This window comes from Hippoglossus stenolepis, chromosome 14 (assembly GCF_022539355.2).
Source record: "Hippoglossus stenolepis isolate QCI-W04-F060 chromosome 14, HSTE1.2, whole genome shotgun sequence".
Classification (NCBI taxonomy): Eukaryota; Metazoa; Chordata; class Actinopteri; order Pleuronectiformes; family Pleuronectidae; genus Hippoglossus; species Hippoglossus stenolepis.
The window spans coordinates 8,883,962-8,898,259 of NC_061496.1; the positions used below are offsets into that span (position 1 = coordinate 8,883,962).

Genomic DNA, 14,298 nt, shown 5'->3' on the forward strand with positions numbered 1-14,298 from the left:
TATCTAATCTACTTCTTGTAGAATGAGGAATGTAAAATACAGATATTTAATATCAATAAGATATTTGGCCCCAGTGAGGGTGAATCATCTCTCTCTCTGTGGTCTGCTGTAACTAATATGTGCAACACAGCAGGGGAAAAATGTTTTTTAAATTTAAATTTAATGTAGAAAAAAGATTGTTAAGCTAAGAATTTAAGTCAAGAATAAAAGAGATCTGGAAGCCCTGAAATGAGATGATGTGAAATCAGATAAAGTACAATTTTAACTCAATTAACTAGTTTTGTGTGTGTGTGTGTGTGTGTGTGTGTGTGTGTGTGTGTGTGTGTGTGTGTGTGTGTGTGTGTGTGTGTGTGTGTGTGTGTGTGTGTGTGTGTGTGTGTGTGTGTGTGTGTGTGTGTGTGTGTGTGTGTGTGTGTGTGTGTTATATTGAGACTGTGGGTGTCTGCCACTGCACACCTGTTGTTGTCTGCATTCTCCTTCCTCTCCACTTTTGAAAAACACCCTTTTATTATAGAAAACAACCACCACCTGCTGAGAAATGTTTTGACAGATATATGGATCGAGAAATGACTTGGTGATGTTTTCTTTGAGTGGAATTAGTCATTTAAATGGCAGAGCTCACCTCCCCCTGTGCAACGGTTGTGTCACCCTCCCTTTAGCACCTCCACAGACAATTGTGATTGGTTAAACAAGCCAGAGCGTTTAGCAGAACGATAACAGTAGCAGCCAGTCCATTCTCCAGTGCTGACACAGCACTGTGGTCTGGTTATGTGAGTGTAGGGTTACGTGGGGTGTGTCACAGCAGTGAATTATGTCAGTGAATGTGTGAATGTGGAATGTGTGTGTGTGTGTGTGTGTGTGTGTGTGTGGCATGTGTAGGGTGTGAATAACGCTTTTCCTCATTTCCCAGTGAATCTCTTGAACGTTGCTCAGACTCGGGCCTTATCAGCTTGGGTTTCAACAAGTCTATCTTCTATCTGCTGTGCGTCACAAACATCACAGGATGCCTTGGGTGTTCACTTTATGATGGCTGATTGTTGAGTGTAAGACAAGAACACCACTGCTGAGATAGTTAATCATTACTGACTCGTGGGTGCCAGGGTGGAGAGGAGGGCTCAGCTCACGCCGCACACTCACACAGCGTGAGGGGGTTGCACCAGGAAATATAAGACGGTGCCGATCACAGCTTTGAAAAGGGTCAAATTAGGAGCATTATCATTGAAAGTGTATAATTGTAAGAGAGCACTCGGTGTTGATTTGTCTTATGATTGGTGTGAGCTCTGTTTGTATGTTTTCTGATGAAAGGTTAAGTGGACGACCTTCCCAACCCGATGGTCTGCCTTTAATGAAGCACTCATTAGCATTAGCCGGATAATTAGGCCTCTAAATGATCATCCACACAACAGACAATAATTGTTGTTGCAGAGAAAAGCACATATTTGACTAATAACATTAACAATGGCCTCATTTCATTTAGGCTAGTCCTGGTGCAACTAATTAGAAAGAAATTAATCACACGAGATAAGGCCACATGTTATGGAAGGGCCAGACATAAACAAATGATAATTTTTCATTTCCAAAATAGAGTCGAAATGTCAAAAAAAGGTCTAAATAAATCCGAATTTTTTTTTATTTTGCATGTTGAGAAAGTGAAAATGTCCAGAATAAACTTGACATTTTAGGATTAACGTTGTACTTTTAAGGATACATCAAACTGCTAAGATTAGCGTACATGACTTCCTAGTCACAAGGAAGTAATTTATCTTTTACCTCATAAAAACACTGTGTTGTGATCAGAGTTAGGACTTCAGAAGGAGAAACGACACAAGCTAGGAAGAGGGGATCACATTTGTACAGACTGAAATAGTTGCTAGTGGCCAAATGCAAGGATATGAAGATTACATCTTTACACTCCCAGGATGCAAACCGCCACAGCGTCAGCCGCTCCTCCAACTGGATATGATGGACAAGAGAAGTTGATTTTATTCTCAACAACTCAACTTTATCCTTGACATTTTGGATTCATTCTCGAACTACAAAATGAAAAATTTAAATCTGCCTCCTCTCTTTTATGCCCACCACGAATACTCTTCAGTAGAATATCTTCTTTCATAAATCTTCAGCCAGAAAGATTTCTTCCTTTTGGTTGAACACGAGGAAGTCGGCAGTAACACCCTAAACGTCAGCTCTCTACAGAGAGAAAAGAGAGGCTGTCATTATTGTGAGAAGTGCTGGATTGCCTTTAAAAAGAAATTCACCCAAATACAAGAGTATCGTTGCTGCGCCGACACTGTCAAAAAGCATCTTTCAAGCCCGGAAGAGCTGGGATCAAAACTCAGAAGTCTGGCAGCCTGTGGTGAAGCTTGTCAGGAGGCAGGGAGCTCCCAGACACAAAGAAAAACTTGAAAGACCAACGTCTTTTCTTTGAGGCAAAAGACATGAAGAATGCAGGGAGATTTAATGGAGGATTCATACTGTGTAGAAAGTTATTCTTCTGCCAAGGCTGCACAATCCTCTAACTGTGATACGTCAGTAATGGGCCTTTTACAGAGGAGATAGTTTGTCATAAGTAGGAGGAGGTTTTTATGAGTGGGTCTGGATGTAAAAGTCACATTTTTCATTTCTCTCACGAAGTTACATGACTCAGAGTTTGAGCATTTTAACTCAGATCTGCATGAAACTCACCTTTGGGAGTTGCAGTCAGGGGAGAGAAGCTCGCTGCCTCTCCTCAAGTGGCCATGCACAGAAGATCCTATCACAGAGACTGACATTCTTTCACCGGTGGACACTGAGGATTACGATTTTGAGAAAACAATGTGCCGCTGCCGCTGTGTGTTGTTCACAAAATGAACAATGAAGCAGTGTGAATTCAATGCGACAAGGGTATAATGTCATTTTTACCATCTGCTTCGCTAAAACAATGGGCGAAACATGATTTCTAAAAAAAGAAATAATTAAAACAGGTGTTGATAACACAAAACTACAGGTTATCTCTTCTTAGTTATCCCTCAAAAACATCCTCTTTTAATTACACAATGATATTCAAATCCCTCTTTAAACTAAGCAGTGCCTATATATTCAAATACTTCACTTACAAGCTACTTCTGTTCCGCAGAGACTTAATGTTGAATACATTTTGTCTGCAATGAGAAAACAGAAAGTGAAAAAGCTTTTCCAGAACCAGTGGATACTTCCAACAGGGACAGCACTGGTAATCGCATTTATAATGGTTCTTTTCTTAAAGGTTCAGTGTGTAGGATTCAGTGACATCTATTGGTGAAGTTGCATGTTGCAGCTCCTCCAAACATGACAGAGAACCTGTGGTAACCTTCAGTTGTCATAAAAACTCAAAAGGTGTTTAGTTTGTCCAGTCTGGGCTACTGTAAAAAACACATATAAAGGGTAAAGAAAACTAAAATTTGTACAATTTAGATGAAACATACGTAAAAACATCATAGGATTATTTTATATTCAATATCTACCAATAAATCCCTTTCACCTAAATCTTACACACTGGACCTTTAAGTGTCCCATGAGATCAACATGAACAATACCACTCTTAAAAAAACTGGAAGCAGCTGAATGGAAGTGAACCACAATATTTTCGTTGTGATAATAAAACGAGTTGTTTGCATTAAACTGCAGTTCCTCGAAGGCAAATAGAAAATACAATATTCTGTAGAACTACTTGAAGAATACCTGGAATCTGCTCCTTTTGCTTCTTTGTTCTTTCAGCACAGAACACACAACACAGCATTTCTTTGGCCTGTAAAGCCCTGAAGCAAAGTGTGTGTTCACCCTTCTTAAATACACATCAAACTATGGATCTTTTCAAGTGACTGTCACGCTCGCATTGGAGAGAACACCAAACTGTGTTACTGTTGTTAATTGGAGTTTCCTGTTTAGATTTATAGAGTATTGTGTATTGTGTGCACTTTCCTTTTGTGAAACCGTCTGTGTTAACACCACATCCCCCGAACATTTAATGTGTCATGTAATCTTCTATATTGTCTCACATGAGGAACCTCAGACGAGCTGTGTAGGATCTGCCCACCCGCATGTGAGCAGCAGCTTCTGTTTACAGTCGGTTCAGTGAGCACAGGCTGCTCCTCCATGGAGACGTACATGTTGAGTTACAGGAGCAGCAGGAGAGTGAGGAGCAGCATGTGTGACGTACAGGACTGCAGGACATGGAAAGAACAGTGGTGATGTTAGACTGTTTTTAATGAAACTGATAAACGTGGGAATATAGTGCCTGGAGACTGAGGTCGTAGCAGCTGGTAGAGACACACGGATTTATCAGTTGACTGGTGAAAATGATTTAATATGAAAACTAATCATAAACAATGCAAAACAGATTTATCTTTAATATTTTCCCAATTGAGGCTATATATTTGTGTTTTCTTTTCATTTATAGTAATAATAATGAGTCATTATAATAATAACGTTTATGGTTAAAAATATCAAGCCTCAATTATACATTTCTTTATCATATGAGTTTGATAACAACTTATTACGAAGCATTTATATTTCAAATAATATATTTTAACACAAATCTTTTCCTCCCTAATATCAGTAGTAGCATCGGCTTCCAGAAATCATTATCTGTCGAGCTGTAGAAGTAAATTCACTGAATGACGAAAGGAAACATGATACATTTTCATTTCAGTTTTTATCTTTCGGTGATCAGACTCCTCAAAACAGAGAGACTGCTATTTTAATAAGCTTCTATTTTATAAAATGTATTAATTAACTTTTTATAGTTCTGTTGCACTGAAATGTCTCATGTGATGCTTTATGTGAAATGCTTTTCATTTTTATGTAGCTACATAAAAAGGAAAAGACATCGACAATAAGCGTCACACACAGCTTAAGTTATTTATTAGTCCTACTACATGTAAATCATCAGCAGTGATAAACGTTATCAGACATAATAACGCTGACCCAGATCTTCACTCTAGATTTTCACTCTTCATTTTCACTCTTCATGTCATAAACTGAAAAACATGAAAACATCTACAGATGCTCACTGGTTTCCTGTTGGGACGAAATTTCAGAATGCCTTTGAATTCAGTTCCAGTGGAATCAGCGAGTTTAAAGAGTTTAAACTGAAGAAACTGCACATTATAGCTGTCGTTAATGTGGGAGTTATTACAGGACAGTTGGATTTGACTGCGTTGTACTGAGTGTGGTCTTAAACAGTTCATTTGCCATATTATCGCTCATAGGAATCGTTAAAGAACGTCCACGTCTCCTCTTTTTCACTTTGTATTTATTTCCAACATGTAAATAAAAACAAAATAGAAATTATACAAACAAGTGAAAAAGAAACACTTAATGATTTATAACACATGTAATAATATTTATTTCTCTGTATTACACTTTATTTAGTTTTGCCGCTGCTTCGCTACAGCCTGTGTGAGCTGAGCTCTCTGCGTGCGTGACTTGAAAATGAAACAAATCTGTTCATCAAAAGTAATAAAAGTGCTTCATCATGTCCTGGAGAAAAAGGCTTGCTGAGTCTTTTTGGTGCCTCTGGCTCACTCGCACATTCATCCACCATCACTCAGCACATGGCAGCGCCTGGTGGTGTTGATGAGTCACATGAACACTTCAGAGACGAGTCCTAGTCATTAATTTTTTTTAGTTTTTATCCACCTATTACACAATTTTTCTTCTTTATACGTTTTTGGGATGAATATTCTAATATTCTGCTTATGATGTATTTTTTCCTCATATTTAATGTGATGCACAAGTTCGAACCCTCAGCTCGTCAAAGTAAAGGTTTGAAGTGATTCTGGTTTCGAGCAGGAACATTTGTTTTTAATGGCAGCGGTGGAAGATTCATTTGAGTTAAAACAGAACATTTCTCTTCATCTCTAGTTGTCTTTCCTCTTCACAAGTTTACAGCTGATGCTTCGAGTATGTTCGTATGTGTGCTGCACTACGACCTTAATTCTGTCATCACGATTGTTAGAACTGGGGATGATCAGAGGCTGAAATCATCCCTGTTTAAAATGTAGTGAACGAAGTAAGATATTTGAGTTACATAATGTGTGTTTAACAACTTGGGATTTGTAAAAGGGTGATGATTATTTTTGTTGTTATTTTCATTTATTTAGTGATTAATGTCATTTTAAAGCCGCCTCATTTTGTCGTTTCATCTTTCTTTCAGTTGGCGCAACAACAAACCTCATCAATGTCTTGGCTTGAGGTAAATAAGATTCATGGCTTCTACTCTCACACACACACACACACACACACACACACACACACACACACACACACACACACACACACACACACACACACACACACACACACACACACCTTCTACCTGCCTTATCAAGTCTGTAGTTTACTTTGGTGATAAGTCGGACGTAAGATCCAAACCTCAGTGTGATTCTGCCGCTGTGCGTCAGATGATGACTTGGTTTTGAACTTGGATCACCTCACGGCCGTAAAAGTTTTATCTTTACTTCAGGGCTTTGTTCTCAGTGAATAAGGACACAAGGACACATCACATCAGTTGTAAGTTTGTTGAGAAGATAAACGTGTTTTAAAATGCCGTCTCAGGCTGAGCTGGCTTCATTGTTGTTTTGGTAAATTTGTCAGCGAGGTGAGGCAACAAGGACACAATTGAATTTCCTCAGGTTTATTGGATATGAATATGAATCAAACACATTCAGCCTCAGCAAGTCACCAACTGGGCTCCTGACAAGCTCAGATAATAACATTCCTTTATTAAGCTTGGTTTACATTAGGTTTGCTATAAAATACTTGATATACTATTAATATTAGATTTTTGTTAGTTTTAGTTGGAAGATAAAGACTGTGCCTAAATAACTAATATATAACTTTAATAACTAGCTATTAAAAACTATATTGCACATGGAGGTTCTTGCACTTTGTTTCAAACTATGAGGGGTAAACTCAAGCTGCTTCCATCATGAACGCCAGATACTCTCCTGAAATGATTCAGAGGGGCTGTTTGTGAGGAGGCAAATGTCTGAGGCAGTTGCTGTGGACTTGCATCGCAGTTTTCCTTTGCAGCCCCCTAGTGAAAATTCCAGAGAATGTCCGAGTGAGTCCATGTGAGAATACAGCAGGAAAATGTCTGGGGAATTCTCTGCGAGCAAGTGGATGTGTTGATGAGGTTTTTAACACGAGATGTAAAAGACTAAAACAAAATGCAAATATCAAAAACAAAAGAGGTGCCACACATGTAGAAGAAGACCAAGCCGATGTCAAATCGGAAAGACGATGAGATTCGAGAGGTTGTGGTGGTGTTGGACAATCTCCTGTAACGTTCGTTATATGTGAAAAGAGAAACTTCCTGGACATAACCTGGACTTTATATTTGAAAACAGCTCTACAAGCAATTATCACCTACACCTGCAGCTCCCCCATGGAACTTTTGTCTTTGCTGTTCGACCTGTAACTGTTATAGTTACTCTCACTGCTCAACTTGTTTTCAGCCACAGCTGTTTTTAGTGAAAAAGCCTCGTGCTCAGGACCAACACCACGCGGACACAGTCAGAGAGTCAAGGTGAACGAGGTGAAACAATCTAGAGCAGGGGTCTTCAGGCCAAGGACCCCCAAACTGACGGAGAGATGGAGCAGGGACCCCCTACTATATATATTGTATAAAATAGTGGGGTTTATATTAAACTGGGCGTAGTGCCATGTATAAACATAGCTACCCTGTTATTGTGCATTCAATACTAAGCTATTCAAATAATACACAGGTTCATATATTCATGTTTTTATTATTGTGTGTCGCTGAATGTGTGCATTGCTGACTGAAAGATGACGTCTTCTGCCTCCATTTATCCGTTCGCTACAATATGTCGGATTCATGTTAAAGTGTATTTCAAGACATTTAAATTTGTGGGGAAAAAATTGGTTGGAAAAAAATATTAAAAATAAAAAAAATATTAAAAATTGTCTAATCAACCAAATATATATAAACCCGACAGACGACTGAAGGTTGTTTTACTCTTGACTGCTGATGGTGTTTTCTGCTTCTCACCATCATATTTATCACCACAGACAGAAGCTGTGCGGAGGAACGTGACCACAACCCCCCCCACAGCTTCTCTCCCCGGCTGCTTTTTCAAAAAGGAGTGCTCCTTTTTGAAAAAGTCCAGTGTTCATGAAATCCTCCAGCCTCTGTGTGCCTGCAGAGGCAATCAGGGCACCGACAGAGAGGAAGGGTGGGGTGAGAGCCACGGGGCTGATTGGAGACTGGTTGTATTTATGGACTGATGCTAATCATACACTCCCGGGCGTCATTATACTGATCATACAGGTGAATGTTACAGCTTTGCTTCCTCTGCCTGTCTGCTGATCACACTCACACACAGCGCAGACACAGCGGGGAGCTTCATCTAGCTTCTCTCTCTCTCTCTATCTCTCTCTCCCCCTCTCCCTCAGTTCTGATTAATTCATGTTAATTTTCCCAATTAAGAAAACAGCAGCGGCTTTGATTGCACTCATGGGTTCATGGAGGATCGACGTGTCCTGATTAAAATGCTTTCGTCTTCTATTAGTACATCATCGACTGTTTACGGCCAGAGCTTGTGTGTGCGTGCGTGCGTGCGTGCGTGTGCGACTTAACGGGATAGTTCAGAGAAAAATGAAAATTCACTCATTATCTACACACCACTATGCCAACAGAGGGGTGGGTGGACTGTTTACCCCTGAAACTCCTAAAGTGTTTTGTGGACTCAAACACCTCCATCGGCATAGTGGTGAGTAGATAATGGGTGAATTTTCATTTTTCAGTGAACTATCCCTTTAAGGTTAGAATTAGATTTAGATTAGGGTTAGGCATGTGGTAATGATTGAGGTGTGTGTGTGTGTATTAATTTTTTACTTCAGGGTCAGGGTTAGACATTCATTGGTTAAGGTTAGGGATTTCAGTTAGGGTGTCCACAACGAATGGGAGTCAGTGCAAAGTCCTAATAAGGATAGCTGCGCAAACGTATGTGTGTGTGTGTACATGCTGTGTGAAGCAGACGGAAGCCCAGTGGATTGTGGGATACCTGCTGTGTTATACATGTTGGGCTATGGGCAATATGTCTAGGCTGCTACTGTTGACACACACACACACACACACACACACACACACACACACACACACACACACACACACACACACACACACACACACACACACACACACACACTTATTATCGGGTACCGCATCCTCGAATCACAGGAAGCCTTCACAGTCAGATTATCTCTCACTGGTCTTTCACTCTGTATTTTCACCAGAATGTGTCAGAGAAAACTGCAGTGAGTGCTGCAGGCGGGCTTCAGCTACTAATCCAATCACTAACAGACGACACACAGGCCATGAATGTTAATCAGCTCGCTCGTCTGTGCAGGTGAAAACGCCCTCTGACACCATCAAATAGTTTTTTGCATCTGAGCTCAAATGTCAGAATTACAAAGGCAATGTGTTTATCTGTCGGACAGTGACGGGGATCAGTGGAAGGTTTCTAGACTCGGATTGCAAGCATCTGTCTAATTACATAAGAGCTTTGATTGACTGCGGTAGAGAGCGACTGCTGCACTTACACAACAGAGTAATCAGCTAATTTGCAAAAGTGAGCAGAGAGAGACAGAGAGAAAATTAATCGTCAAGTCATAAACTCAAGATGACAAATAAATATGGAAATCTAATAAAAACAAAATTAAGAACATGACTTGCATGAGATGCTACAATTAAACTAAATCTGTATTTACTGCAACAGACGACACACAGCACAATACATCAGTAAACAATCAGACCTGCTCTGACTGATAATGTTACACAAGCTGTTTTCAGATGATGCTATGAACACTATGAACAATTGCGTTGGGACATTTTTTTTTATAGTTTGTCTTTCACATATGAAGAAAGCAACAGGAGACGGTCTGGATCAACGTGTCCACAAAAACAGGAACATTTCTGGATCATCCTGGTAAAAGGGTGGCGTCTGGGTAGTGCGTGACATGATGTATACATATATATATATATATATATACAGACCTAAATCTCTTTCCGTCCCTGCAACGTGTTTGAGTATTTCGGCGTCTGCACTTATCGCCATATCTCTCGAACCTCATTGGCTTTCCAAGTTAACATCTTCCTTAGCGTCTTCGACACGTATGACTGTTTTTCATCCTGACTTCTTTGTATTCTTCCCGTTTTTTTTCGAACAGGCTGTGAATTTTCCTGCTGTATTCTCACATGGGGTGACTCATCCATTTTAGATGAAGTCTAAAGGTGGCGGCTTGAATTTTGCACAGGCTGCAATAAGAACTCGCAGCTCTTGATTTTAACAGTTTTGCTCGTGGCAGAATTTTCTTATTATTTTTCCCTGCAATATAGAATTCCTCCCAGCTATTTAAAATAGACAACGCACAACTGCAAAGCTCGGAGAAGGTCCAAAGTATTTTAATTATAGCAGCACTCAATACTTTCTGTGGCACACTACGCAGTTCAAAGAAAATGTTAGTGATTGAGATCATTTCCAATTATATCTAGGTCATTTCGAAAATTGCTCATTTCTTAAACCCCCTCTTTCTTTATTGTGTCACATTTAGTGGATTTGTAGTCAGTGTAGCCTACTTGTTTTGAAAATTGATGCAAAAAATCTGAGTATTCAGTCCTTGAAACTCCATTAAATCCTCATGGTGGATATTTGCCCCATTGCCCACATTTCATTCACCTCTTCATCACTGTCGGCTCCTCTTATGCAGCCAGGCAGTCTGAACAAGTTAGAAGTGTCAATTTTGAATTCTTTGTCATGCTCGTGCCGTTCAACATCTGGGCAGATGTGCAGCTCAGAGGCTCAGACTGACAGGAAAATAATCAAAGTAATCATACTGGAATAAATCAGTCATAGAAGAGGAATGGAGATATTTATCCACAAACAGAAAATACACCAGAATGAAATGCTGCTAGAGGATAGTTTAGTGTTTATGTAATGACTGTGTTGTGTTGATGTCACAGTGACATTACACATGCTTGTGTCTTGCACTGAGCTCAGATGAGCCTCAACCTCAGTGACTTGAACACTGACACAGTTGAGGTTTTGACAACACGACAGGCACTTGGGGGAGGGTGGGGGAGTGTGAGTCATAAGAATTAATGCAGGGCAGTGCTTGATTAATGGAGAAACATGTGACGAGGATGCGAGGCGGCGGCCTGCTGAGAATCTGCCGTCCCATCTGATCACACGCCAGCCTCACTGCCTCCATCTCATTCTCACTTCCTGCGTGCAGCATGGCGGGAGACCAGCCAGGTGATTTCACAGCCAGCTGCTTCCTCTCTGCTGACATATAGGCTGGAGGAACATGTGTCGTTCAGCGCAAAAAAAAAACTCAAACCAAGCAGCTGTTTCTGTAAATGAAGTTTAATTTGCTGTTATAGATGAAATGTTCTCGCTCCAAAATGCATAAGGACGGTAGCAGACCAGCGCAAGATCAACAGCTACTGGAAATACAGAAGAAACTATAGTGATATTACTGGCTGTTGCATTTAGTTTTATTACAAATCCAGTGTTGATGACTTTAAAAAAATTAAATGAAAGATTTTCTGTGCCACAGTTAGCAGGATAAATGGTATTTAATTGCACTTTATGAGTTACTTTACAATTTGCCATTTGCCATTCACCTATTTAAAATGTAAGTGTGCTTTTATAGCATCAAATAACTAAATTAAACAAACACAGAACTAACATCAGCGTGATTAGAACTGTATTAAATAACCATCTTTGAGAACTTTAATTTGGCATGTACTTTTTAATTTGGTCCCTGTCCCATCCACTAACATAGAGGAGGCAGGGTTTATGACCAATCTGAGATGGTGGTTGAGCTACCATTAGAGGGAGCTAATTGGGGTCTCTCAAGGACACTGACACATGGAGAAGTAGAGCTGGGGTGTGAACTGCCAACCCTGCAGTTAGTGGATGACAAACACTATCCACCGAGCCACAGCCGCCACAGTATGAAAGAATAACTTAGTTACCTCCTCCTCGTATATGGTATGTGTCGACCCAAATGACGTTAGATAACCAGGTTACAGTTGGTTGTCTCTAGAAAGCTGTTTTTTCATAGAAACTCAGTTCATGAAATCAGGGCAGAGGTTCAGAGAAACCAGATTTTCTAGGTTTCAGTAGCTCTCTTCTCCTGTAACAGGACGTCTCCTCATCATACAGACGTGTACATGTAAAAAGTCAAAGACTTCTGATGGGCAGAACAGCTGATTGTCTGATTGACTCTGTGTCTTTAAAATAATTTCATCCAAATCCAGACTGAAGCTGAAACTAACACGTCTAAGATTCCACTTCTGAGCACTTGACAATTTCAGCCACCTTCTTTTTGTGAGGAAAAAGGTGTGATCTCACTACAGAGTTTGTCCTTTCTAACAAACACAAACACACACACACACACACACACACACACACACACACACACACACACACACACACACACACACACACACACACACACACACAGTGTAAATAATGCTTCCAAAATCAAGTTGGTTGGAAGAGGAGAAATGTGAGTACTGACCGGTTGCATGTAAATCCAAGTTTGCATAACCTGACTTCTCTGAGCAGTCTGGTTTCCTGAGTGCATGTGAACATGCTGCAGTACAGCAAGTGAATTCTCTCTGACTGTGAGCAAACTCATCAACATCGCTCATCAGCACATGTCACATCACAATAAGGTTCGATGGATCACTGTGTGAGTCCAGCAGATAGAAAGTGCAGAAAACAAGGGTCCTTTTCACAACGTTTCCCAGTACAAAGAGTTGCTCCGGGAGGAATTTAGATGGCTGATTATAGGACTGCCTGACCAGTAATAACAGAGACTGGTAAAAGTGGAGCCATATCTCCTCTGTTGATATCCATCCATTATCTGTACCTCTTGTACCTTTTGCGGGGGGGGGGGCTGGAGCCAATCAGCTGACACTGGACGAGAAGCGGGGTACAACCTGAACCGGGTCCCCAGTGTCTCGCTGGGCCAACATACAGACAAACAACCATTCACACTCACATTCATGTTAATATTAAATGAAGATGAATGAAACTTAAAACCCAAATTTCCAAAATAAAAGTAAGCTAATTGATAAAGCTCTGAACAGGCAACAAGTATATGATTAACAATTTACTCACATTTTCACTGTATAAAATAGGTCATTGATTTCACTGTCCATTCTATGTCTTTAAAGATATTTCCATCTTATGTGATCAACCGATCAAACTTATTAAAAATGTGACATACAGCAACAATGTCACTTACACCTCCTCACTAAGGTAAAGGTTTCATTCGTTCACTTTCAGTCTCATCTCTCGGTTTCTGAGACTGTTCTCGGGATCTTTGTGAAAATGGCCCCTGGTGTTCCTGAGAACGAGTCTTGAGCTTTTCTCCAACTGGCTGGATGTCGTCAGTTCTTTCTTGGCCACAACTCAAGGTCCATTTGTTCTGCTGAGCTGAGGCCAGATACATGGGGGATTTGAACACTCAATTCTTGGAGAGTGCAGTTTCATCAGAGAGAGCTGGAGATGCAGCAGCAGGTCTGCCCGTATGACTGTGTGTTTTATCAGAGCTGGTTTCACAGATTTGATTTGTATCAGGGGAGAGAGTCTGTAAAGGTCTGTTTTTGAATCAGGTATAAATAAAAAACACATTTTACAAAGTGCTTATGTTGGGTCAACGATTCCAAGTTAACATTTTTATATTTATATATATATATGAAATGCATGGGTGAAAGTCCTCTGTTTGTACCGAGTGGGAGAAAACAATCAAAAGTGCAATGGATGAAAGAAAACCAATCTTTCAGAATCTGTAGATCCACAGGAAGAAAAAGTCGATATTCAATAGCAGCGGAGACAAAGACTGTCTGAGATAACAGATGTGGTGACGGTATAGGCCTGCCGGGCATGTTTGCTTTTTGACGCTTGGCAGCACCAGTCGGGGAGATGAGAGTTGCTGTTGCAGCTTCTCGGACGTGCAGATCAATATCCATCAGCTGTCACTGAAGCACGAGGTGTTCGGCTGCTCCTTCAACTCTGCTGAAGCCCAAATTACAAAGAGACGCAGGTGTTGTCACCTGGCTGAGAAGCCTCGGACATGGATTTTATGTTCTCTTGGCTGCTTCAATGTTTTTGACACTTTTTAAATGGAAAAAGTCGCCTTAGTTATGTTGTTGACACACAAGCTCACACAAGTGCGAGGTGGATGTGGCTCAGGAGAGGGTTGTCTACTAACTAGCAGCTCGGTGGTTTGATCCCTGGC

The 14,298-nt window shown here is 40.5% G+C and overlaps 1 protein-coding gene across 2 annotated transcripts in view; it reads left to right on the forward strand.

Moving 5' to 3' along the window:
- LOC118120692 (cAMP-specific 3',5'-cyclic phosphodiesterase 4D) overlaps positions 1-14,298 on the forward strand; it is an 89,393-nt gene that overhangs the window by 2,298 nt on the left and 72,797 nt on the right. For both annotated transcript variants that reach the window (XM_035175870.2, XM_047342814.1), the window contains exon 2: positions 6,176-6,214. In XM_035175870.2, the coding sequence (XP_035031761.1) occupies positions 6,200-6,214 (15 nt within the window). In that variant the 5' untranslated portion in view covers positions 6,176-6,199. The remainder of the gene's footprint in view (positions 1-6,175; positions 6,215-14,298) is intronic.